The 25,591-nt window shown below is 38.7% G+C and overlaps 1 protein-coding gene across 7 annotated transcripts in view; it reads right to left on the bottom strand.

The window, feature by feature from the left end:
• Nucleotides 1-1,186: 1,186 nt before the first annotated feature.
• FGD6 (FYVE, RhoGEF and PH domain containing 6) overlaps nt 1,187-25,591 on the bottom strand; it is a 117,731-nt gene continuing 93,326 nt past the window's right edge. For 6 of the 7 annotated variants that reach the window (XM_032346717.1, XM_032346711.1, XM_032346712.1 and 3 more), the window contains 9 exons: nt 25,013-25,096; nt 23,920-23,999; nt 16,974-17,076; nt 16,312-16,458; nt 15,203-15,305; nt 13,400-13,527; nt 6,865-6,993; nt 5,714-5,862; nt 1,187-3,458 (listed from right to left, as the gene is read on the bottom strand). In XM_032346717.1, the coding sequence (XP_032202608.1) occupies nt 3,422-3,458; nt 5,714-5,862; nt 6,865-6,993; nt 13,400-13,527; nt 15,203-15,305; nt 16,312-16,458; nt 16,974-17,076; nt 23,920-23,999; nt 25,013-25,096 (960 nt within the window). In that variant the 3' untranslated portion in view covers nt 1,187-3,421. The remainder of the gene's footprint in view (nt 3,459-5,713; nt 5,863-6,864; nt 6,994-13,399; nt 13,528-15,202; nt 15,306-16,311; nt 16,459-16,973; nt 17,077-23,919; nt 24,000-25,012; nt 25,097-25,591) is intronic. The other variant, XM_032346715.1, reaches the window with a different exon arrangement.

Genomic DNA, 25,591 nt, shown 5'->3' with positions numbered 1-25,591 from the left:
GGGGGGGGCGCGGGTGATGGTGCTGTGTTTGAGTTGCAGATGACAGGAATCCTGTCCTCACTTCTATGCATTTCAACAACTATTTTCTCTTAAAAGACACAGGATAGGTATTTTGTGAGGAAACAGAGTATTTACCTTCAAGGCATGTATGGTATAACAAGAGAAACAGGATTTACCTCTCTGGAAATCCTAGTGACTACATTTGACTATAGTGGATCTCAAATTTCAAAAATGGGAGTACAAATCCATCATACTTCAAGACAGATCAACATATGCTGTGATAACATTTACATTTTGCCTAAATTACAAAATAGCAGGCTTCCCCTGCTTAACAAAACCACACTTTAAAGTTTTCTTCTAAACTTACTTGTTTCATTACTGCTTTATATTAAAGTTGCTCTGATAATCTTATTTTAAGGAACACTACTACATACTCAAAGAATCAAGCTTTTGGTTGAAAAGAGAACTAAGGATCTTGGGCGAAGGACAATAGGATCATACTGGGTGTACTAGAGAATGGGAAAAGAGGTTGGAGAGAGATTCGGAAACGTCAGATGATGCCTAAGATAACCTTATTTTTCTAGGACTATGATGGATCCTCTACATTTACAGCTGTCACAGCTAAGGAGGAACCTAGATTGGGGGTGGGGGGGCATACTAAGAATGCCAGCCCTCCCCCAGTTTAAGCTGGCATCTTTTTTTTAAGATTTCATTTATTTGACAGCGATCACATGTAGGCAGGGAGGCAGGCAGAGAGAGAGGGCGAAGCAGGCTCCCAGTTGAGCAGAAAGCCCGATGTAGGGCTCAAACCCAGGACCCTGAGATCATGACCTAAGCCGAAGGCAGAGGCTTTAACCCACTGAGCCACCCAGGCGCCCCTAAACTGGCATTTCTTATCAAGGATACTTTTAGTCCCCTTTTGCTTAGCTTTACAACTGCTCTTCTTTCTCCTCCTTATGAATAAAAGGAGAAACCTGAAAAGGGTGTGATGGAACACATTCATCAGTGTAACAAAGTATTCTTGAGATCCTGGTACTGTGTATACTTTCTCATAGAATGCGCCTAGGTGGCTTAGTTGGTTAAGCTTCCAACTCTTGATTTTGGCTCAGGTCATGATCTCAGGTTCCTGAGATCAAGCCCCCTCTTGTGGGGGGGGAGGGGGGTCATCCTGAGCTCAGCAGGGAGCCTGCTTAAGATTCTCCCTCTCCCTCTGCTCCCTCCAACCAAATGCACCCAGTATCATTTTTTTTCCCTCTAAAATGTTAGCTATCAAGAGATGCATTTCTTAAAGTAGCTTTATAATAAAACATAGGTTTCTCAGTTGACATTAAATGAGCCAAATTAAGTAAATAATTGATCAGCTTTAATAAGTTATGAAGGACTGATGAGGGGGAAAAGGAAATGTAATACCATTCCACATTTAAAACATTTTGGGGGGGGGCATGGTAATATGATAGCTTTCTCAAAAGGCTATACGTATTTTATATTTTCAAAACCCCCCATGGGGTGAAGCCAATAGCCAGTACAATCATACATGTATTTTATGTGTAATTAGAATTAACAGAAGTTGGTGCAGTGTTTTTTCTATTTAGATTTATGAATGGTTCTTGATTTAGCCAGCTGTTGGAAGACAAAATAGCCTAGCTGATATTTTTTTAGATTCTGAGGTTTAAGCCAAACCTTCCAGTCAGAAGGCTGAGAGCTCATAAGGAGGGGGGCCAGAACTCCAAATAACTTGTCCTTTTCAAAATGCTAGACCCAAAGAAGAAGGAAACACATTATAAGGTATAACCTTGGTCTCCAAAAAAGGATATACTAAAAGCTGCAAGGATTTTAACATGGAAGCCCTATTTATGCTCTCTTGATTAAAATTAGTGAGTTTCAAAGAAGTATTAGTTTTCCTACTGTGACAGAAAGACTGGGGAGATGGGATGTGAGGATTGTGGGTGAGGGTGCAACAGGGTTTAAAATGATCCCACAGCAAGGAACAGCCAGAAAAAAATGACAGCAGCCAACTCTAGATTTAGCTGAGATTCTGGTGCTGCACAAACAACTTCAGAAAGGCACTCAGTAATTCTCTTGGCAATGGTATCACACTGAATTAGGAAATACGTTATATAAAAACAGAAAGGAAAATTCTTGTGCCCTTTTGTGAAATAGTCTATGGATGACCTTGCCTTTTAAGATAATTTATTTTAGCTTAAGCTCAGTCAATAAATGTATATTATAAACATCAAGAATGATTATAATTATAGTGTGAATTTCATTTTTCCTCTACTCATCAACAGTTTTATGTACAAAACAGTTCACATGTTAATTAGTAAGTGCACCAGAATTATGAATATCTTTCCTAATGAGGTGGTTGAAGAAATAAAGGATTTGTTTTAATTACCAGGGAGGACATAACACAAAGTAGTATTAAATAACCTTTAGAAAATGAATACAATTTCAGTTAACACTGGCGTAGAATATGTGCTTTTTTGGTATGGTAATTCCAGTTCATTTTTTAAAGCACAATATCATAGGGAATGGAAATTCTTTTTAGATGCAAACACCACCACTGACTTGGGCTCAGAACACTTACAATAGCAAAGGATATTGTGTAATGTAATACTTGCAGTATTTTTTTTAAATAGTAATACATTTATGTTTGTGTTGAAGTGGTAGCTTTAAAAAAAGGATTAAACTTAATATAAAGACTTGTGTTCCTCTGCAAATGAAAACATCCTCTTTCCTACTCATAGCTCAGTTCAATGACAATTTTCATATTCTATCCCTTTGCTCTAATTCCTTGATGATGTAACATTATCTCATGCCAAAAGAGGTACAACAGAAATACTCTAGATAATTTACTGGAATTTCATTTCACAATTACTGAGGTAGGAGTTGGCTGTGTGTTTTTCCATTAAAAGATACAAAAATTCATCTAAGTTTATTGATTCAAAAACATACATTTTTTTCATCAGCAGTTCTATAGTAATTCCTAAGCCAAACACTGCATAGAAATTTGCTCCTTGATGTGTGTTTTTTATTTACAAAGACTTAACTCAAGTAAGAATATTACAATGTAACACTACAAAACACACTGAGAAATCTGTGTCACAAACAGTTAATACAGTATACAATATTAAGATAAGTTTTCTGGTTTCTAAAAGAAAGGTACTTCAGAATTCAGTGTGAGTCTCAGAAATAATTCTGACCAGGAAGTAAACATCAAAATTTTAATAAATAACATACATGAGAAAACAAACATTAAAAAAAATTACCTTACACCTAACAAAATAATTCACAATATCTGATGAAGATTTTGGCTGGATTTATCTTGGCAGTGTTCATTTACATAAAATTTTTGTACTGCATTTACTCCATTCTGATGAAATTCCACCCATTTGGAATCACAGAAGGGATGAAACCAGTATCGCTACAATATTGTGCCTTCCTGAAATGCTTCTATCCACCTATTGGTAAGAGAAATTTATTAGATTTGTAAAATGCAATCCTCCAATAAATGTTAAGACAATATAGATCACAGCTGTGCCTGCGGATCCACTCCCCTAGCAGTATATTTCAGAAGCTTCTTATACCAAATTAGAATTCTATGTATATGGAAACATCCTTTACTCAGTAATATGGCCAAAAATTTGGCCTGAAAATTGCATCTTTTATGTACATGAGGTGTGAGGAAGGGGCCATTTCATGTAAAAGCTCTGTGAAGTCCTGATGATTCCATATGTTTGGTTTGGGAAATGAATACATTTGACAAGGCTTTTATTTCAACCCCCTTTTTGCTTTTGGGAACACCAGCTTTATCTTTGTCTCCTCTCTTAATTCTCTGGCCATCCACAGTCCAGACCTGTTCTAATATTTTCAGCGAAAGAGAATCTAACATCTGTTCTACTTCAGTTGATCAAAATTTTGCATGCAATATGAAATGTATCAAAAAAAATTGTTTCAGGGCGCCTGGGTGGCTCAGTGGGTTAAGCCGCGGCCTTTGGCTCAGGTCATGATCTCAGGGACCTAGGATCAAGTCCCACATTGGGCTCTTTGCTCAGCAGGGAGCCTGCTTCCCTCTCTCTGCCTGCCTGTCTACTTGTGATCTCTCTGTCAAATAAATAAATAAAACCTTAAAAAAAAATTGTTTCAGAGTTTCATAGAAGTTTTTCCAAAATTAATTAGTCTCAAAGTTTTATCTGACAATACCCACAGCTGAAATTATTCAGAAGACACTTCTTGTACCTCCCTAGCACTGTACTTGCTTCTGAACTTACTATGAACATTTGAAACCACTCAACTTAATTAGTAAACATAGCCTGTAACAGATTTAGCTCAAATTTAAGGATAGAATTTTCAAAAATTTAAAGGCAAAGGCATAAATTATAATACATCTTTTAAAAAGCTAAAACTTTCCATTAAAATTAATACGTTTTAACATCCTATAATTTGTAAAAACACCTCCATGATATTAGTGACTTCAAAGAGAAACTTATAATTTAGCCTGTATTAATTCTAAATTATAAGCAAGCAGATTTCCTTCACTCAACTACATTCAATCATATTGAAGATTTTTCTACCTTGTCAACTTAATGATATGAACAAAAGATATATATTCAAAAGAAATAATTTTTATCAGCTTGATGATGAATACAGATAAAAATCATGAGAAATGTAATTCCTAACAGAATATTAGAATAATTACTCTTTTATCCAAGGTAATTTTTACAGAAAAAATAGTTAAGTGACATAATTTTAAACAGTCTTCCGTTCAACTGAAAAAGAATTATTTGGAGTAGTAAGAACACACTAGATATCCTAACATAGACTGAAAAAAAAAATCTTACAGAGTATGTGTCACGCTGTACCTGATTAATATTCAGGAACATATAATTCTGGTACATTAATTCTAATTGCCTTAAGAAAAGACAAGCCTTGTTTACTTAAGGCATTCTTTTTTATCTGCATGCACGTTTTAAGCCTTTGAGAACACATATGCACTAAGCTCAGTGGAAACAAAAATGTGTAACTTGTGAGGCCACAGTAAAAATCACATGAAACATCTGGTGAAAAGGTAAATTGCACTGTTTCGTTTACAAAGGACCTGAATTTCACAGAGATATGCTTCTCTATGTTAAACAACCTCATGACATCAAAATAAATATTCTCGTCGGAATTTTAAAGAGACTGTTTAAAAAAGCCTTTACCATCTAAAATGATACCCATTTCCTTCTACTCAGTTATTGGGAATAGCATGGGAGCCTCTTAATGTGTTTGACCCTTTTCTCAAAGAAGTAAGTTAGCAAGCAGCTGTTTAAACTCCCGCTGTTCCATGGCACAATTGAGTCTCTGGATTGCCAAAGTCCTGGAATGTTTTAAGAGATGATCCTTACCCTCATTGAAGGAGAGGTCAAATGCCTCAGCTTCCTTTCCTTTTCAGCAGAGCAGTTTCATGCTGCTTCCTCAGAGGTCACGTATAGACAAAATATTTTGGACAGAACTACCTATTTTCTTTTCCCCTCTGACTCCTGAAAATATTCCAGATCTTCTTGCCTAGCCTTACAACAGTTCTAAAGACTTTTAAATCTAACTAATCTAACTAATCTGGATCTCTGATTTAAATTCTTAATTGTCCCCACACATGAAAGTAGGTTATTTTAAAATCAATCATGTGACAACTTGAAACTCATGTATAAAAGCAAAATATGTCTAAATTACTTACTTCTGAGCTGAGTGAGCATCATCTGCTTTGAACACATAAAATAACATGTTTTTGTGTAGTAACTGGAACACTCTGGACTCCGAATTCTCATCTTTGACTTGAGCGACAGTGAATCCTAGTAAAGGCTGACTCTCCAAAGCTGCCACATCCTAATTAAAAAAGACACAAAGGGAGATGGGATATTAAATTGATAACAAAATTCAGATTTGCAAACTCTTGAACTGTATAGCTATAACTTAATTTCATATACACATATATAAAACAATGATAACTATTTTTCATTTTCATTTATTCAGCAATTTTTTTTTAAAGATTTTTATTTATTTGACAGACAGAGATTACAAGTAAGCAGAGGAGATAGGCAGAGAGAGAGGAGCAAGCAGGCTCTCTGTTGAGCAGAGAGCCCGATGTGGGGCCCGATCCCAGGACCCTGGGACCATGACCTGAGCCGAAGGCAGAGGCTTTAACCCACTGAGCCACCCAGGTGCCCCCATTTATTCAGCAATATGAAGTTGACCTATCTCATGAGTCAGACACTGCGCTAAACAGTTTTCATTGTGTTCACATCCATTAAGTATCACATACTTCCCTATAACCATGTGACGTAGATAATTACTTTCATTTTATGGATGCAGAAATCAAGCTGGGGAAGTGATTTATTCTGTCCCACTAAGGAAGAGATTGGCTCCTAGAGCAGTGGTTTTTTATAGGATTTTACTGGAACACAGGGTGATCAGACAGTTGAAAGGGTAATGTTAGAGCAAATAGCCAGGCGTTGTTTATAACCCAAACAAAGTATTTTATCTAAGCTTGAGGCCTGACCAGTATAATCTGGGAATAGTCAAGGGAGTGTCAACCACGAGAGCTTGGTAAAAAAGGATAAGAACCTTTGCCTTTAGTGAAGTTCTTAGTAGCCCCATGACACCAAAAAAAGTTGTATTTTAATATTATAGAAAATTCCTAACATTTTTGAGTAAGAGCTCTAGGACACTGTTGACATTAAAAATCACAGCAACATCTCCCCCTCTAAAAGCAAAGCAAAACAAAAAAAATACACAAAACAAATAGATTAAACAGATACTGTAATTATTTCTAATTGGCATTATAAAACCAGACCCCACAATTATTCATCTTTAGATTTCAGATCTTACCTCACTTGCAGCATATGTATACAGCACTTTATTTTTTATGACAAACCACAAGTGTTTCCAAGGTTTTTTATTGCCCTTTGATCTGTACAAGTAGCCACTCATGGAAGAATCTTCTGTGTTTGCTGATACCTACATAAGCAAACCCCATGTATAGTTTAATGGTTTTCAAAGACACAAAAGGTAAAGTAACAAATTGCTTTTGATCACTGGTGCTGAGAGTAATAACCATAATAAGATAATGTTTGAGAATAAAATGGTTTATTTTCAAAGTCTGCTACTATGGGGCACCTGGGTGGCTCAGTCAGTTAAGCATTTGCCTTTGGCTCAGGTCATGATACCAGGGTCCTGGGATGGAGCCCCGTATTGGGCTCCCTCCTCAGCAAAGAGCCTGCTTCTCCCTCTCCCTCTCTCTCAAATAAGTAAAAACAAAAACAAAAACAAAAAAATCTTAAAAAACAAAACCAAAAACAAAACGAAATCTGCTATTATGCAAATTGAATACTGCCATTACCACGGGCATAAAATACCCTTCTGTTTAGAAGCAGTTCCAGCATATCGGGGCCCCTGGGTGGCTCAGTCTATTAAGCATCCAACTTTCAAGGGCTCTGCACTGGGTGTGTATAGCCTGCTTAAGATTCTCTGCCCTTCTCCACCACTTCTCTTAAAAAACATAAAACCATTCCAGCATTCTGCCTGGTTTAACTGAGCTTGCATATATGTATTTCTTTGTGGTGTCACTTATTTTCTGAGATGCCAGAGGAAGAAAAATAATTCTAAAGATTAGAAATGCTTTTTGAAAGTTGCATTTCTGGGACTGCATATGTTGTTTACTGTTCTTCGTATTTTGCAATATTAGGGAAAATTACTTAAACCTTTAACGCTTCCTGAAATAATTTTTTGGACTTATATTAACGGGGTGACTGGGTGGCTTAGTTGTTAAGCGTTTGCCTTTGGCTTCGGTCATGATCCCGGGGTCTTGGGATGAGCCCTGCATTGGGCTCCCTCCTCAGTGGGAAGCCTGCTTCTCCCTCTCACTCCCCTGCTTATGTTCTCTCTCTCACTGTGTCTCCCTCTGTCAAATAAATAAAATCTTTTTAAAAAAACCAACTTTTTTTTTTTTTTTAAAAGATTTTACTTATCCATTTGAGAGAGAGAGTGAGAGACAACATGAGAGAGGAGAAAGTCAGAAGGAGAAGCAGACTCCCGTAGAGCTGGAAGCCTGATGGCGGACCTCAATCCCGGGACTCCAGGATCATGACCTGAGCTGAAGGCAGTCGCTTAACCAACTGAGCCACCCCGGTACCCAAAATAAAACTATTTGTATTAACAGAGAAATAAACGGAAAATTCAATTATTCATGGTGATTTTAAGGATTAGTTTCTGATCCCCAAATTTTGTCTGAGAGAAGTTATTTTTGTTTCATAAAAAGATGAAAATGTCTTTTTTTAAAAAAATATTTTATTTATTTATTTGACAGAGAAAGATCACAAGTAGGCAGAGAGGCAGGCAGAGAGAGAGAAGGAAGCAGGCTCCCCGCCGAGCAGAGAGCCTGACGCGGGACTCGATCCCAGGACCCTGAGATCACGACCCGAGCCGAAGGCAGCGGCTTAACCCACTGAGCCACCCAGGCGCCCCAAAAGATGAAAATGTCTTAATCTCTGGGCAAAAAGGTAGTAAGCTCTCAATGATTATAAACTGGCAGTTGAAATTTCTCTCTTTTTAACACAGAACAACAGAATTAAAAAGCCAAGTTTAGGAACTGTGTTATTAGTAGAATGGTGAACAGACTTTTTATTTCTTAAAATTTATTTATTTTAGAGAAAGTGTGCTCGAGTGAGTGAATGCATGCAGGGGTAGGGCAGAGGGAGAGGGAGAGAGAGAATCCTCAGATTCCCTGCTGAGCAGGGAGCCTGATGCAGGGTTCTATCCCAGGACCTTGAGATCAGGACCAGAGCCGAAATCAAGAGTCAGCTGCTCAAACAACTGACTTAGCCAGATGCTAAGAATGGTGAACAGATTTTTAAGGTGGTCCCCCATGACCTTTGCCTCTGATAATCACACTACTACCCCTTGTGTGTGGGGAGGACCTGTGACTTACTCCTAACCAAGCAAATATAGGGGATATGATGGCATGTCACTCCCATGATTATGTTACGTTCTACAAAACTCCACATTGCTAGTAGATGGGCTCTAGAGACTTTCTCCCTTGCTGGCTTTGAAGAAGTAGTTGTCTTAGGAGGCTTGTGTGCCATGGAACTGAGGGGAAACTCCAGGCAAAAGCCAGCAGGAGGCCAGCACCCTCAGTTTCATAACTGAAAGGAAATGTATTCTGCTAACAACCGAGTGAGCTTGGAAGTGGACCCCTCCCTAGTTAGTCTTGTGATGAGAACTCAACATTGGCCAACACCTTGACTGTGGTCCTGCAGAGATCCCAGCTAAGCTATGACTGGACTCCTGAGATAATAAATGTTTGTTGTTTAAGCCACTAAGGTTGTGGTAATTCATTATGTGGCAAAAGAAAACAAATTCAGGTGGATTCTATGAATTTTAAAAGTCTACCTTTAGGTGCGCCTGGGTGGCTCAGTGCGTTAGAGCCTCTGCCTTCAGCTCAGGTCATGATCCCAGAGTCCTGGGATCAAGCCCCGTGTTGGGCTCTCTGCTCAGCAGGGAGTCTGCTTCCTCCTCTCTCTCTGCCTGTCTCTCTGCCTACTTGTGATCTCTGTCTAATAAATAAATAAAATCTTAAAAAGAAAAAAAGTCTACCTTTAATCATATATCAATTGTATTAATTTCTTACAAATTTTATGAGAAGGATGATATATTATTATCTAGTGAAAAATTTAATATCTCATGTTAAATTAGAAATATCTGTTAAGTTCAAGTATATTTGTATGAAGTGACACACTTATAGAAGACAAATGGTTTTTTTAAAATTAGAATGTTTACATTCAAATGAGATTTTGCTTAAAATGTAGTTACACTGATATACTACTATGTAATTATGTTACATGTTACTGTCATTGATCAAAATATTCTGTATGCTCCTCTTTTGAAATATGCCTAACTTATTTGAGTAACTGAAAAAGAGTATTAGTTACAATACTGGATAGTCATGCATAGTCCTCTATTATCTTTTTTCAGAAAATATTTTATTTATTTATTTATTTATTTATTGAGAGCACAAGCGGTGGGGAGGGGCACAGGGAGAGGGAGAGAGAATTTCGGTGAGAAGCCTGACATGGGGCTTGATCCCACAACCTGGAGATCATGACCTGAGCTGAAATCAAGAGTTGGACGCTTAACTGTCCTGATGCCCCTGTCCTCTATTATCCTTTTAAAAATAAAATTGGTCTTAAGCAGCTTAATCACATGAGTCACAAAGCTTCCCTTCCAGTGATTTCATTTTTTTTAAATATAAATCAAGTCTAACTCAAGAGACATAGCTTGCCATTACTGAGCCTACTGAGGCTCTGAATGGAATTCTAAAAATGTCTTGAACATTACTGGAATAAAAACACAACTTCCCAATTTCTTTCCTTTTTTTTTTTTTTTAAAGATTTTATTTATTTATTTGACAGACAGAAATCACAAGTAGGCAGAGAGAGAGGAGGAAGCAGGCTTCCCGCTTAGCAGAGAGCCCGATGCGGGGCTCGATCCCAGGACCCTGGGATCATGACCTGAGCTGCAGGCAGAGGCTTTAACCCACTGAGCCACCCAGGCGCCCCATCTTCCTAATTTCTTAAAAAGTTAAACCTAAACTACTATATGACCAGGCAATCATACTCCTAGATATATTATTAAGACAAATGTCCACATGGTAATATGTTCACACATTTATAGCACCATGATTCATAAAAACCCAAAGGCAGGAACAACTCAGATGTCCATCAACAGATGAATGAACTGTGGTATATGAATATAACAGAGTATTATTCACAAATAAAAAGAAACAAAGTACTGACACGTGCTATAACTTAGGTGAACCTCTAAAATAAAAATAAAATGAAAATAGCCAGACACAAAAGGTCATGTATATAAGATTCCTTTTATTTATTTTTTATTTTTTAAAAGATTTTATTTATTTATTTATTTGAGAGGGAGAGAGCGAGTGCACAAGTTGTGAGGGAGAAGTGGACTCCCCATTGAGGAGGAAGCCCCAGTGCTGGGCTTGATCCCAGGACCCTGAGATCATGACCAGAGGTAGACGCTTAACCAACTGAGCCATCCAGGTACCCTCGTGTGTGTGTGTGTGTGTGTGTGTGTGTGTGTGTGTGTATTTTTTTTTTATGATTTTATTTATCTATGATAGAGATAGCAAGAGAGGGAACACAAGCACAGAGGAGCTGCAGAAGGAGAAGCAGACTCTCTGCTAAGCAGGGAGCCTGATATGGGGCTCAATTCCAGGATGCTGGGATCATGACCTGAGCTGAAGACAGATGCTTAACAACTGAGCTATTCTGGAGCCCCTGTATATTTTTAAAAGAAAACTCTACACCAAATGTGGGGCTCAAACTTAGGACCCTGAGATCAAAAGTCACATGCTCTACCCACTGACCTGGCAAGGCACCCCTGAATTATATCCTTTAAATAGTTAATTATAAGTTAAGTGAATTTCACCTCAATTACAAATTACAATTACAAATAAAAAGACAAAAATCAAGTTTAATGGAAAGTAGAAAACTTTTACTTTTATAGTACTTAACCGGTTAAATTATTTTTCTCAGTTTGGTTGCAAAGGAGAAAACAGTGGTTCTCAAAATTTAGTATATATCCAAATCACAGAGAATGCTTGCTGAAGTTCCTGATTCTGTAGACTTTGGGTGGGGTCTAGGAATTTCCATTTCTAGTAAGTTCTCAGGTGATGCTGATGTGCTGCTTTGGAGAACACCTTGAGAGCCAGTGGAGCAAAGGAAGAAATGGCTGCTGCAGTCAGGAAATAGGGATTTGACAGTGGAAGGTCGGTTTGTGTGGCTGAGTGGAAAGATGTACAAAATGTGACTGGAGTCAGGCTGAGTCAGTCTAGTCTAGACTAGAAATAGTTTTGTAACTTGCACTGTGGAGCTTAGACTAACAAGAAGAGCAAATTTAAGAATTATATTTATAAACTGTGACATTAGCATGGACAGGCGAACAATTATAGAAAACTGAAACTATTTCCATTGGTTAAGCACCTTAAAGTTCTGAAAGTCAATTTAGATTCAGGAACTGAGCGACAGAAGAGACAGTTCAGAGTACTAAATTGGCTCAACCAGTTTAAGAAACTTGGCAATTAGAACTTTATGTCCTCTTATTACTATTTCATGAGACTGGCTATATGGATCATTTACTAGTGTTTTAATGGCCATGATGGAATACACTCAATTTTACATAAAGAACACGATCTTTTTAGAGTTGTTTGCTTCCATTTTCCACTGCAGAACACTTCTAGAGTAACCAAGTAAGAGAACAAAATTTAAAACTCTACTCTGCTGGCCTCAAAACTGGTAGAACTAATTAATTAACTAAAAAAAATGGAGGTGGCCCAGGAGTGCCTGGTTGGCTCAGTTGGTTAAGCAGTACTTTGGCTCAGGTTATGATCCCAGGGTCCTGGGATCAAGCCCCACATCGGGCTCATTGCTCAACGGGGAGCCTGCTTCTCCCTCTGCCTGCTGCTCCTCCTACTTGTGCTTATGATCTCTCTCTGTGTCAAATAAATAAATAAAATCTTAAAAAAAAAATTAAAACAAACAAACCAAAAAAACAGAGGTGGCCCAGATAGGCAGTGCTGTATGTTAACCGATGCTGGCTGACTGAACCCTTGAATCCGAGGAGATGGACTAGGGTACTGGTGATGCCTGTGGATCATGCCACTGGCAGTTTTAAATGTGCAGACTATCCTAACTTTTTACATTTTTCTTTTAAGTTGAAATGAAAGATAATTTACTATCAGTGCAGCTGTCTATAGCCAACCAATATTTAAAAAAAGCAAATGGTGTAGATTAGTAAATGCTAATAAAGTACCTAAAATATTCTAGACTTCTTCCCTCTGGCATAGGGTCTTCTCAAAGTAATTTAAAAAATTCAAATGTTTAGAGACACCTGGGTGGCTCAGTTGGTTAGTTAAGTGCCTTTGACTCAGGTCATGATCCCAGGGTCCTAAGATTGAGTGCTACACTGGGCTCCTTCCTCAGTGGGGAGCCTGCTTCACCCTCTGCCTGCCACTCCTCCTGCATGTGCTCTCTCTCTTTCCCTCTCTTTGACAAATAAATAAAAATCTTTAAAAAAAAAAATTCCCATATGTCTACACTATCTTTACTTGCTACCATTTCTCTAAAATGTTCTCCAAACCTTTCAAGTGCCATTTTCTGAATGACTCAGGTCATACGGGAGACCAAGCAAGAGAGTGAGACATCAGCCACATCTAGCACTACTATTAAAATGCATGTCTTAATAGTAGTGGGAAATGACATCTTCCTTTATGGAAGAAAAACAGTGTATTATATGCATATGAATAATTCAGCTTATATCAGGTTGCAAGTTTAATGGAAACACTTACTTCTTTGAGAGCAGCTGGGATCTTTTTCTGTTTCCTCCCTGATGGAATACTATGTAAGACTGATGATAAGGCACTTGAAGGAGATTTGTGATTTCCAGGAGATCCAATCTTAGGAGAATGCTGGTGATCTAAAACAAATCAGGTGCACTTATGTAGCCAGTGGTAAGCATTTTGCAATTCAATTTAATTCAGATCGATAAACACTGTTGCATAAAATATCTATGGAAGGACACTTGAGAAACTGATGACACTGCGACCCCCGGGAAAAAAGATGAATGGCCGAAAGTTGAATGGGAGAAAGACTTTCCATTCTCTATGATTTTATGCTTTTTCAGTTGTAAACCATGAGAGGATGACCCTTTTGTGCCTTCAGAATAATGAAACATGTTAATGCACTATCAATTTTAAATATATTATATAAATTTCCCTCCTGACTTTAAAAAAAAAACACTAACAGCATCATTTAGTACCTAGATATATGATGGAATAAAAATGATATAATAAACAAAGTATTAGAAAAGGGGCCATAAGACAAGATAGGAAACCACTAATTTTGAGTGCAGAGATTCAGGGAAAGCTGGGGAGATAGTAAGATATCTGAGTTGGCCATTAAGGTATAACAGGAATTTGCCAAGTCAAAAAGAAGAGGATGGATACTCCATGAAGAGAGGTCAGCATAAGCAAAAGCAGAGGTATGAAATTAGATAATCTATTTGGAGAATAATAAGGCTGAAGGAAAAAAGACTGGTTCTAAGGAATGTGAACTGTTGTTTAAGCCATGGGAAACCAAGGTCTTTAAGGCTGGGAAATGACAGTATCTGACTGAATTTAGAAGAAAAAAAAAAATCTGGCAGTAGAAAGGAGGAAGGATTTGTAGCAGAAAACCTGTTGGGAAACTATGAGTATAGTCCAGATTAAAAAATAGGGCTGAGATGAAAAAATTAAGAAGAAGGTCTTTGAGGATAAATCAGTCAAGATTTATTGACTAAAAATGGGTGTGGGTGATTAAGGAAGAGGATTTTAAAAATGAGTGTTGAAGGTTCACAGCCTATACTGTACACCCACAGAACAAAGCGGGGAACAAAAAGGCCAATGAAGGATTAGATAAATGTGTCTTCTGGGACCATGTATGTAACCGTTATTATTACTCCATAAATATATGGATTCTGAAATAGCATGCCGTCTAGTTTTATTCACTGAGACATTCTCATTTGGTGATGGAAAGCTATTCTTCGTGGAAATGAAGGACAACCTTTTTGAAATTCAGATCCTATATATAGGTTCAGGAACTGAACGAAAACTCTCTTCCCAAAATATAGACCTGAGCGGTCTTGCTAGCTGCATTCATCTTAACTGTGGGGATGGATACCTACAAATAATGAGCAGGCAGATATGACATCATTTTGTACTTGGTGAAAAGCTGGACATTTAGATATACCACCAAATCAGTCCAAGTAATTAGAAATAAGTTAACAAAGGGCCACCCAGTCAGTCTATGTCCACAGAGATAGATAAACATGATTTGTAACAAGCACACAGTTGGGAAACTATAAACTTCAAAATTACTTGAAAGTTAAAGTTCCCTTGTAACTGTTTTAAAGCATTTCATTCTGTAATTATATTTCTACAATTAGTATCCTATGCATTAAGAAAGCTTAATTAAATTACGAAAGCAAAATTCTTAACATTTTGAGATGACTATCACCAATCACATCGCTAATGCACCTGAGATGATTCTTTCAGAAGGTCGTTTGGAAGCATCTGGGAATAAAGGAATTTGTTAGATCTTTACTTATATATTACCTAGTTTCTGCAGTTCTTGGAAACAATGTTCACATACTCTTGCTGGTTGATTTTTCAGGTAATCTAAACCGTATTTATTTGATGAACAGGCTTGGCATACAATCTGAAAACACATTGGAATTATTTTATTTGGAATAACCTCCACATCAAACCAACGAGTAGGCCACAGTAGATAAAGCTGTCTACCTAGAGGGCTTTCAAAACCTTTTCTCAGTCACTCTCACTAATACCTCTGTGGAGTTCAGGCCTGCGGTGAACTCACGTACAACACTACAACGGAAGATGAAGAGGACACACACTAGGACCGAGTGCTAACTCCATAAAATAAAATACTAAGAGCATTAACATGTGCAAAGTGTTTAAACCGTGAAGGATGTGCATGAAGCCCTCTGTTAGCTGTACTTATCATCAGGGACATTGCCCATCACCATCGCTAAGTAACCACGACCACGTCTGCTGTGCCTCTACCAAGCATCTGGCCCTCTACTAAATGCTTCTAAATAGACTCCGTTTACTCTTCACAGCAATTCTTTGACATCATTGTTACGATGCTCATTTGACTAACGAGGTCATGAAGACCTAGACACGTCACTGGTGATCATTTTAACACTCAAAGTACCTCTATTAAATACTTAGTATCTAGATAAAGGTAGTTTAAATAATTATTAGTCAATGTTGTTTTTTAATGAAAATAATCTATTATTGACATTCTACAGTAATCTTGGTAAGGGTAAGTTCCCTAAAGAGACTGCACTATGCCTAAGTATTTAGAGAAAATATCATCCACAATTCAGTATCTTTTCTTCTCCCTGACATGACTTATAGGAGGAAATAAGCTTCTTCACTATGTACAGCCTGAAGCTATTAAAAATCACAAGGGAGGAGTGCCTGGGTGGCTCAGTGGGTTAAAGCCTCTGCCTTTGGCTCAGGTCATGATCCCAGCATCCTGGGATCGAGCCCTGCATCAGGCTCTCTGCTCAGCGGGGAACATGCTTCCCTTCCTCTCTCTCTGCCTGCCTCTCTGCCTACTTGTGATCCCTGTCTGTCAAATAAATAAATAAAATCTTGAAAAAGAAATCACAAGGGAGATGGATGTCAGTTTCTCCCACCTTCCCACAGGCCCGGCAGTGGTGTCGTCTCCAGGTCAGAGTAAATTCACTTGTGCAGATCATACACATTGTGGCTCTGGTATCAGGGATCCAGATGGGAGCTTTTGATCCAAGAGGGCTAACTTCCTCTTTATTTTCTGAGTCAGCCTGTGGAAGAATGACTTTTCATTACCTCCATGCACATAGAGTACTATAGAATCAAGCTATTTGGGGAGGGGGTGCACAATGGCAGCTCAGTGCTGATGGTGTCATTAAGGATGTGGTGGGCTATTATAGTTGTCATGTTCTCAGGATATTAAGATTAGCTATATCCTAATAATCCTTTGCTGCAAAATTAACTTAAAAAAGATGCCTGTAGTCGTGCCAATGACAGCTGGTTACTTTCTTCCTTAAATTATATTGTATTTCCCCCATTTTTTACAATGAAGTTTTACAACCAGAAAAAATATGAATGCGCTATTTGTTATCACAGACTTGCCATTAGACATTAACAAGATAGTTAGCTCTGAAATTACACCCACACATACATCTTTCTGTGAAACACATGTTGCCTTTCTAAACCCCTGGGAAAAGTTTCTTTAGGGTAAAAAACTGCTTGAAATGCACTGAAGAAACAAACAAACAAAACAAAAGAACAAAAACCAAGAAGGAAAAGACAATACCTCATCAAGACTCCTACTAGGGCAGAATGTGATTCTTTTTTTGGCATACTCTTCTATTGACCTGGAAATTGCTTCTAGCCATTCATCCCTTTCTGTGGCAGAACTGTTGAGGGCAAAAGAAGGTTCCATCAACCAGATGTCAGCTTTTATTGTTTGCCTTTTTCTTCCTTCTTTTCCTCCTGCCATGGCAACAGATTCCACCACCCTCCCCAACAATGCTAGTCACCGGCAGGAGCTCTGAGGTTTGCAGGCACAAATAATCAGAGCAGGCATTAAAGAACACATAGCATTTTAGCAAATACAATGCTTTTTTTCTTCCCCCAAAGTACTGCTTTATACTTGTGAAGTCTCTTAAATTTGGAAGTTTTTTTGCTTAGTTTAAGAGTTAGTCATAGTCAAATAAACCAAATCTTAAAAAAAAAAAAAAAAGGAGCTAGTCATACAATGAATTACTATGGCTATTTACATAACCAAGATGTTTCCTGGGATATAATAGTAGAATTTAAAAATATTCCAAGGAATCAAGTTTCAAATCCAAATTTAAACATGGAATACTAATTATTTTTAGTATTATTAGATTAGTATTATTAAATGTTACTAAAATTTTCTAGGAAGGGCACTGGAGTAAAGAAGACCTCTATCTGGCATCACAAACAGATGTTTAGGGAGTGGTTAACAAGGGAAAGAGCCTGCAATTGTTGTGACAGGGTTCCCCAACTTACTCCTCCCATCCTGCTACCCTCAAGCCATCAGGAACTAGGGGATTCAAATCTAGACAGAAATGGGCCAAATAGGGAGAAAGCCTGCTCAGATAAAGTATTCTGGTTCTGCTTTATTACAACCACACATCCTCCCAAAAAACGCTGGTGACTACAAATCATTGTTGGCAACAGTACATTTAGTTTTGAATACTCAAGAATGAGAGGCACATTTTAGGTAGTGTGTGTGTTTCTGTGTGCATGTAGACAGAATTTAATAATCTCTCATAAGAAAATAAAACCTATCATAATAATGGGAATGTGACTTTTGTAAGGAAATGTCTACTTGTTTTAGAAAGGCATAGGAAAGTATGTAGGAGTAAAATGACCTCTGATATCTGCGATTTGTTTTGAAATAATTGAGAAAAAATATTTGTAGCAGAATCTTGGTTAAGTTTGGTATCTGGGTGATTGAATATAGAGTTTCATTGTATTTTTCACTCTAATTTTAAAAATACTTGAACTTTTAGATGTTTTTATAATTAAAAATTCCATTATGCCTAATGGAATTCGTACCTAATGGTACGAACAGGCACATTTTCTTGTATTTTGATCAATGCAGAGCAGGTCAGGAGATACTAAAAACCACCTGCTTTCCCCACAATAATTATAGTCAGAAATTTACCTTCCTGCTAAATGGCTTAAGTGCCAATCAGACTATGCACTCACATGGATATTAAAAAGTAGAAATCCACTTTACAAATACAATTTTTAAACTAGTATGTTTCTCAAATTTTCATTATATACCAAGAATAAAATAAAATAGAACAGCTCTTATTTTTCTAAGCCCAATAAAACCTCCTCAATTTCCTCTACCACTCTACCCTTACTGTCCCAACTAGCTGCTGTTTATTCAACAGTTACTACACGTCAGCCAACTGTGCTAAATGAGTTGCAAATCAAAATTAAGAGCAAATGTCATCACATCTCATCCTCAGAGCTACCCCACAGAATACATATTGGATCTTACACCCTCTTTCCCCAATACCATCACTATCACCAACCCACACCATTTACAGATAAGCAAGCTGAGGATTTGAAATGTTGGACAATTTGTTTTAAACAACAGGCTACATGACCTTGTATCAGGCCCAAGTGTGGCTAAAGATTGAACCCTTCACCACCGTGTCATTCATCTCCGTTCTCTGAACTATGCTATAAGAATATAGGCTTAAGCTTCCAAATAAACATTCATAAAATAATACTGTCCCTCCCTCTCTCTCCCCTTCCTCTACTTTTTGGTGGAAGAGTTAAAAGAAAGCAGAGAGGCAGATGGTTAATTTGAGAATTGCCGTCTGATTTTTCTGGAGCCCTGGGAGCATGTGGAATGTGATTTGACTGTGCAAATCATGTCACATATGCTGTTCTTTCATTTAATCATTCCTGGCTCTCTCTTGTGTGGGGATCTGCCAAAACAATGTTTACCAGCTCTTGATAACACATTTCTCACAGACCACACACATTTGCCTGCAGTATTGAGTGGAGACATGCTAAGTCTTCTTTTGTAGCACAGTTAGAAGAATCAGCACCTTCTTCAGTTAAACCCACTTAAAATACAGTTAAACCAGTATTCTTTTCTTTATGGAATGTGTGCACTACCCAGAAAGCAAATTTGTATTATATAAGCCCCATTCTCCCATTGATTGGGATTCATTCCAAAAGACCTTCAGTAGCAGGGATTGCTGGCATGTTAGATGTTGCCACACTATTTAGTCCTTGTATAACTGTGGAATGCTATTCTGAGGTTTAAAGGCCACACCACACCACTTCATTTCAATTCATCTGAGTTACATTTAGTGAGAGACTTCTGAGGGCAAGGACTAAGCCATGAAACTAAGCACATACAAAACACACCACTTGTAAGGGCTCATCTCTAATTGAGGTGAGACACAAAAGCAAGTAACTACTGCATGATACAATAAAGGTAAGGTAGACAAGAAACAAAGAAGTAGTAAATTATGTTATTTAGGCAGCAGGGAAAGCTCTGCACAGGGAATGAGTATGTTAGGACTGGAAGAACTGAGGAGTTCGACAGAGAACCTTGTAGTGTCTCTGCACCGGTGTCTGGCCTCCCAGCTTTGGTTATCTTCTCTAAGCTCATGACTCCCAAATATATGCCATGTCTGGGCTCCCTTCGGACCTCAAGATCCTTACAGGCACTGTCTCACTGATGGCTCCATTTTTTTCTTTTCTTTTTTTTAAACTTAGGCTTCATGCCCAGCCTGGAGCCCAACTTGGGGCTTGAACTCAGACCCTGAGATCAAGACCTGAGCTGAAATCAAGAGCTGGATGCTCAACTGACTGAGCTACCCAGGCACCCTGATGGCTCCATGATTGATAGGCACGTCATATTTGATATGCACATCTGAAACTAAATTCCTGATTCTTCCCCCAACGCTGCTCCTCTCCTGGCGTTTCCCGTCACAGCGAATGGCCCGGCACTACCTGGCACAGTGTACCAGTCAGAAACTTGCTTTTAATACCTCTGGGTCTCAACCCCATGTCCGATTAATCATCTCCTTTACTTCCCCTCCCAAACCATTTTCCACCTAGCAACCAACTTTTAAAAAGGCCAATCTGATCACGTCATTCCCTTGTACAAGCCTTTCAGTGGTTTCCTGCGGCTCTTTGGCTCAAGCCCCAAATCCACAAGTTCTGCCTCAGCTTTCCCCTGTCCCTCCAGGCTTACCTTGGCTTTCCCTTTTATTCTCTATGTTCATGCCATTCTGGTCTTTCAGTTCTTTGAATTTGCTATGCCCTCTCCACCTCAGGGACTTTGTACACATTATTCCCAATGACCAGCAGCCTTTCTCTTTCCTCTTTGCCTTGCTATCCAACTCCTGCTTATCTTTTATAACTCAACTGACATAGCAGGTCTTTCAGGTAGCTATCCCTGACTGCCCTTTCTCCACCAAAGTTAGTTCAAGGTTCCTCGTTCTACAGCCTCATAGCACCTGGTAGTTTTCCTGTGTACTACTTAATCACAATAATAGTTGATTGTGTTGACATTTTGCTAAGCGTATGTCTTCCCTAACAGAATGCAAGGTCAGGGAAGGAAGGGCCCTTTTAATTCTCCACATTATCCTGATGCCTGGCACGATGCCTGGTCTACAGCAGACGCTTCATATTACTGAATGAAGGGATGAATTCCAGGCACAGGCAGCTGCCTATGCAAAAGGCAGAAGGAAGTGAGGTAGGCTGGCGTGCATGGAGAACAAGCAGATCCATGCTGGCGGAATATGCCATGCTCTGGTGGGGGTGCAGATGGGGAGAATGGACAGAGATAAGACTGGTGAGGCATACAGGACCCAGATCACAGAAGGCCTTCTCACCTCCTTCCTACATATTATACCGTACCCGTTCCCTGTGGTGGGGGTGGGGGGGGGCGAGCTCAGAAGAAGAGCATGGTACACTAGAGGTATTCAATATGTGTTAGCTTCCCCTCCCTTAATCGAGAACTTTCCAGTTTTCTTGTTTTTCCTGCATAACCCAAGTTCAATCCATCAATAATTCTATTAACTCTCCCTGATTCCAACCACTTCTTACCATTCTAGTCCAAGAGAGAATCATCTAGCCTCCTACCTGGTCTCCCAACTTCTAATCTCTGATGGTCTATTTTCTATAAAGAAACTAGTGTCCCCTTCTAAAAATATACCTAAGATCACACCAATTTTTAGCTTAAGACCCTCAGATGGCTTCCCATCACATATAAAATTCCAATGACTTTACTAAGGTCTAAGAGGCTGATCTGGACATCCACATATTTACCTGGATGGCAACCAAAGAAAGAAGGATTTACCATCATTTCCTCAATTATTTAATTGTTAATAAAATGGAATTTTGTTTCTACCAAAGCATATTTTTACTTAGGATATTTAAGTGCAACTGAAAACCTAACTTTCCTATAGATACTTTCTCTCTGGATATTTGAAAATCACTTCCTTTCTTTCCTTTTTTTATTTTCTAAAATTTTTTTAGATTTTATTTATTTATTGGACAGAGAGAGAGAGCACAATCAGGAAGAGCAAGAGAGGGAAAAGCAGGCCCCCCTCTCAGCAGGGAGCCCGATGTGGAGCTCGATCCCAGGACCCTGGGATCGCAAACACCTAACTGAGCCATCCAGGCACCCAAAAATTACTTTCTTGATATTAAGAATCAAGCTTAAGTATCTGCCAGGAGCCTGATGCACACAGGCTTGATGTTCCTTGTACTTTTGTTCAAACTAAAAAAAAAAGGGTCTAGTTCCAGGTGACCAAGAGTTTACCATACTCTCTAAAAATTAATCTACAGGATGCTTCAGGTACCCCCCCAGAAACTGCTTGCTTTGGCAGGTAGATGGTTTCGACAAACCTCAAACAAACCCTATTTGTCTTCTCTTCCCAAGATCTGGTGTTAGGCAGCAGTGGCTATTCCATTTCATAAGAGTGACAATGACCCAGGGGGCTGCTCTTGTCCTGATTATGGGAAGCCAGACATTTAGATCTCAGTCCTTGACATCCATGGACATAGGCAATATTATAATGGCTGAAAGCATCACTTTCACCATCAGATATACCTCGGTTAAAACTTGAGCTCCAGGGGCACCTGGGTGGCTCATTGGGTTAAAGCCTCTGCCTTCGGCTCAGGTCATGATCCCGGGGTCCTGGGATCGAGCCCCACGTCGGGCTCTCTGCTCAGCAGGGAGCCTGCTTCCCCCTCTCTCTCTGCCTGCCTCTCTGCTTGCTTGTGATCTCTGTCCATCAAATAAATAAATAAAATCTTTAAAAAGAAAATTGAGCTCCATTGTCTATTAGCTGTATAATCTTGGATGTGTTATTTAACTTCCCTGAGCCTGCATTTTTTTTTTTCATCTGGAAGATCAAGACAACACCTACTCTCCTAGTTATCTTGGAAATTAAAAGAGAAAATGAATTATAAGTTCAGCATTGGGCCTGATCCCAGGTAATAAATGGGTCCGGTTGTGACTCTAGCTGCTATTAAAAATTCTGATTGATTTTACTGGTATAGACACAGCTAGAAGCAGGCTGCCTGGGTTCAAATCCTGGCCCTGACACTTAATAGCTGGGTGGCTTTTTTAACCCATTAAATGGGTATAAAATTAGTAAACTCACCTCATTAGGTTTTTACGAAGATTTAATGAATGAACACATAGAAAGTGCTTTGGATAGTGCCTAGCACAAAGTAAATGCTACGTAAGTGTTTGCTACTATTTTTATATTAAAGGTTAGATTTGAGAGCTGCCCAGACTTGCTATCCCGATCCAGCAGTGAACATGCTGTGGCTGCTGGTGTCTCTTCAGCCAAGTCCTGCCAAACATTCACTTTGGCCATGTGGCCAATAACTGTATGAGTCATACAGCTTCTAATTTCCTTGGCACTTCCTTTATGTAATGGTAATATATTTTGATTTACACGTAAGTCACTGCAGGTTCCATTTTGAGGCAACGTGGTATCATAAATAACAACAGATTTAAAAGTAAAAAGTTTCTTTTTGTATCCTGATTTTGCCAGCTATGTCCCATGAAGACAGAAATGTACTTTTTCTTTAACTTAGTCTTCCTCATTTTTAATAAGATGACACCTACTTTGTAGGTTTGTTATGACCTTTTTTTTTTTTAAAGATTTTATTTATTTATTTGACAGAGAGAGATATCACAAGTAGGCGGAGAGGCAGGCAGAGAGAGAGAGAGAGAAGGAAGCAGGCTTTCCATGGAGCAGAGAGCCCAATGCGGGGCTCGATCCCAGGACCCTGGGATCATGACCTGAGCTGAAGGCAGAGGCTTTAGCCCACTGAGCCACCCAGGTGCCCCATGACCTTTCAATGTTACGTGAAAACTTCCTAGTGAATTATAAAGCACTAGGTGTCTTTAAAAACATTAGGTGCCATTGTAAAAGGTTTGAAGTAGTCACTAAAAAAAAGGAAAAGATCAGCAAGGCACTTTTCAGCATTATTATTCTCTTCACAGAATATTTTTATTTCTGTGCTTCAAACACATTGTTGGATCAGCAATTAGACATTTTACCTACATGGTAAACCAAGAATAAACTCCACGGTTTGGGGACTGAAAAGAAGGAAAAAAAAAAAAAGGAGGTCTAGCAGTTTACCCAAATGCAGGAAGTGCTGGAGATGTATGACCCTGTAATCCTGGCAAATGTTCACACATGTTCACACAGATTTCAGAAATTTACCTGGCTGAGAGGATAAAGGAGCGTTCTACACTTTCAATCTTTAGTTCATTCTGATAAGCTTCTTGGGTGGGTTTTCTGACCTTAAAGAAAGCAAAACAGTTTCAGCAAATTCAGCCTCTTGCAAATCTCTTCCCTGAAGCTGCTTAATGCCTTGGCTGCTGTCAGCCACCACCAAACTTCAGACTCAACTTTATCTACCATGACTCTCCTTCAACTGCTCTGTGTGCCAGAGTTAAATGCCTATATATACATACACATGTGTATATATATACATACATATACATGCCCAACTTTCCCACCTTCAGCCTGTTGCTCACTCCCTCTACCTGTAACAAGGCGCCTTCCCTGCATCTCAGTGTGGCCAAATGTGACCTATTCTTTAAGGCTTGTGGCTCTTCCTCCAAAGACTTCCTCAATTCTCCCTGTTTCCTAGCTGCTACCAATTCCTCCACCAGGTCCTACTGAAAGGTACACACTCCTTATTTTCTGAGCGCCCCCCCCCAATTTTTCTTTCTAAAAAGATATTATTTAATTCTTTATTTGAGGAAGGGTGGTAAGGGCAGAGAGGGAGAGAGAATCTCAAGCAGACTCCACACTGAGCATGGAGACTGACTCTGGGCTCAGTGTCACCACCCTGAGACCATGCATGACCTGAGCTGAAACTAAGAGTTGGATGCTTAACCAACTGAACCACCCAGGTGCCCCAGGACTCCCCAAAACATTAATTGTACCTTCACAGTGATATTTATTACTGTCTATTTTATAGGTATTTATGTGTGGTTTATTATCTTCCCAACTCTAGTTGCTGAGCTTCTGGGGGGGCGGAGGGTGGGGAGAGACAAAAACAATCATGATTCAACTCATCTTTGTATTTTTTACCAAATGTCTTACCATGTTTTGTTTATAGTTCTCAATAAACACCTCATGAATAAATGAATGTATGAGTAAATAAATGATGAATGAATAAATATATAAACAATAACATAGGGAGAGAGAGAAAAGTCAAGTATGTAAGAAAGACAGTTATCTTTGGGCTTTGTCTCTAAATATATTTGGGTTAAGAAAAGAAACATCTTCTAACAGACGCACAGACCTTCATTCCAGCCAATGAGAGCATATTGTTCAGTTTATACATCCCAGACTGCACTGGTGTTGTATACAGCAGGGCATCGTTAAACTGAAAGTAGAAATATTTCATAGAATGAAGTAAAGCAAAAGTGTCAGCTACCAAGACACTGATAAGACACCGAAATAAAAGAAAAATATTCCTTTCTTATTAAAAGTTCTCTGAATAAAAACACTTCTCTAATAAAAACACTTATGTCTGCTTATATAAACTATGACCACCCAGAATGCTTTATTAGATTAAAAAGGCAATTTCTAGAACATGCGCTTTCCTTCCAAGTTCTGTAACAGATATGCTTTCTGAATTCTAAATCCCACTAAAGTATTATAATCTAAATAAATGATGGAGTCAACTTTTCTAAGTGAGAAGTGACATAAACTGAATTCAAAAAGGAAATAATTTTCTGCTTCTACATCATAAAAGACTTTGTTTCCGTTACTTGAAATGCAAGTAAGCAAGATAGTCAGCCAAAGATCCCACTAAATCTCTCCGAATGTGTTAAGCTCATCTGTCATATACAAATGTCTCCTTCCATTAGGCAATTAT

This window comes from Mustela erminea, chromosome 6, assembly GCF_009829155.1.
Source record: "Mustela erminea isolate mMusErm1 chromosome 6, mMusErm1.Pri, whole genome shotgun sequence".
In the NCBI taxonomy this organism is placed as follows: Eukaryota; Metazoa; Chordata; class Mammalia; order Carnivora; family Mustelidae; genus Mustela; species Mustela erminea.
This window is presented reverse-complemented; position numbering and strand designations above follow the sequence as displayed.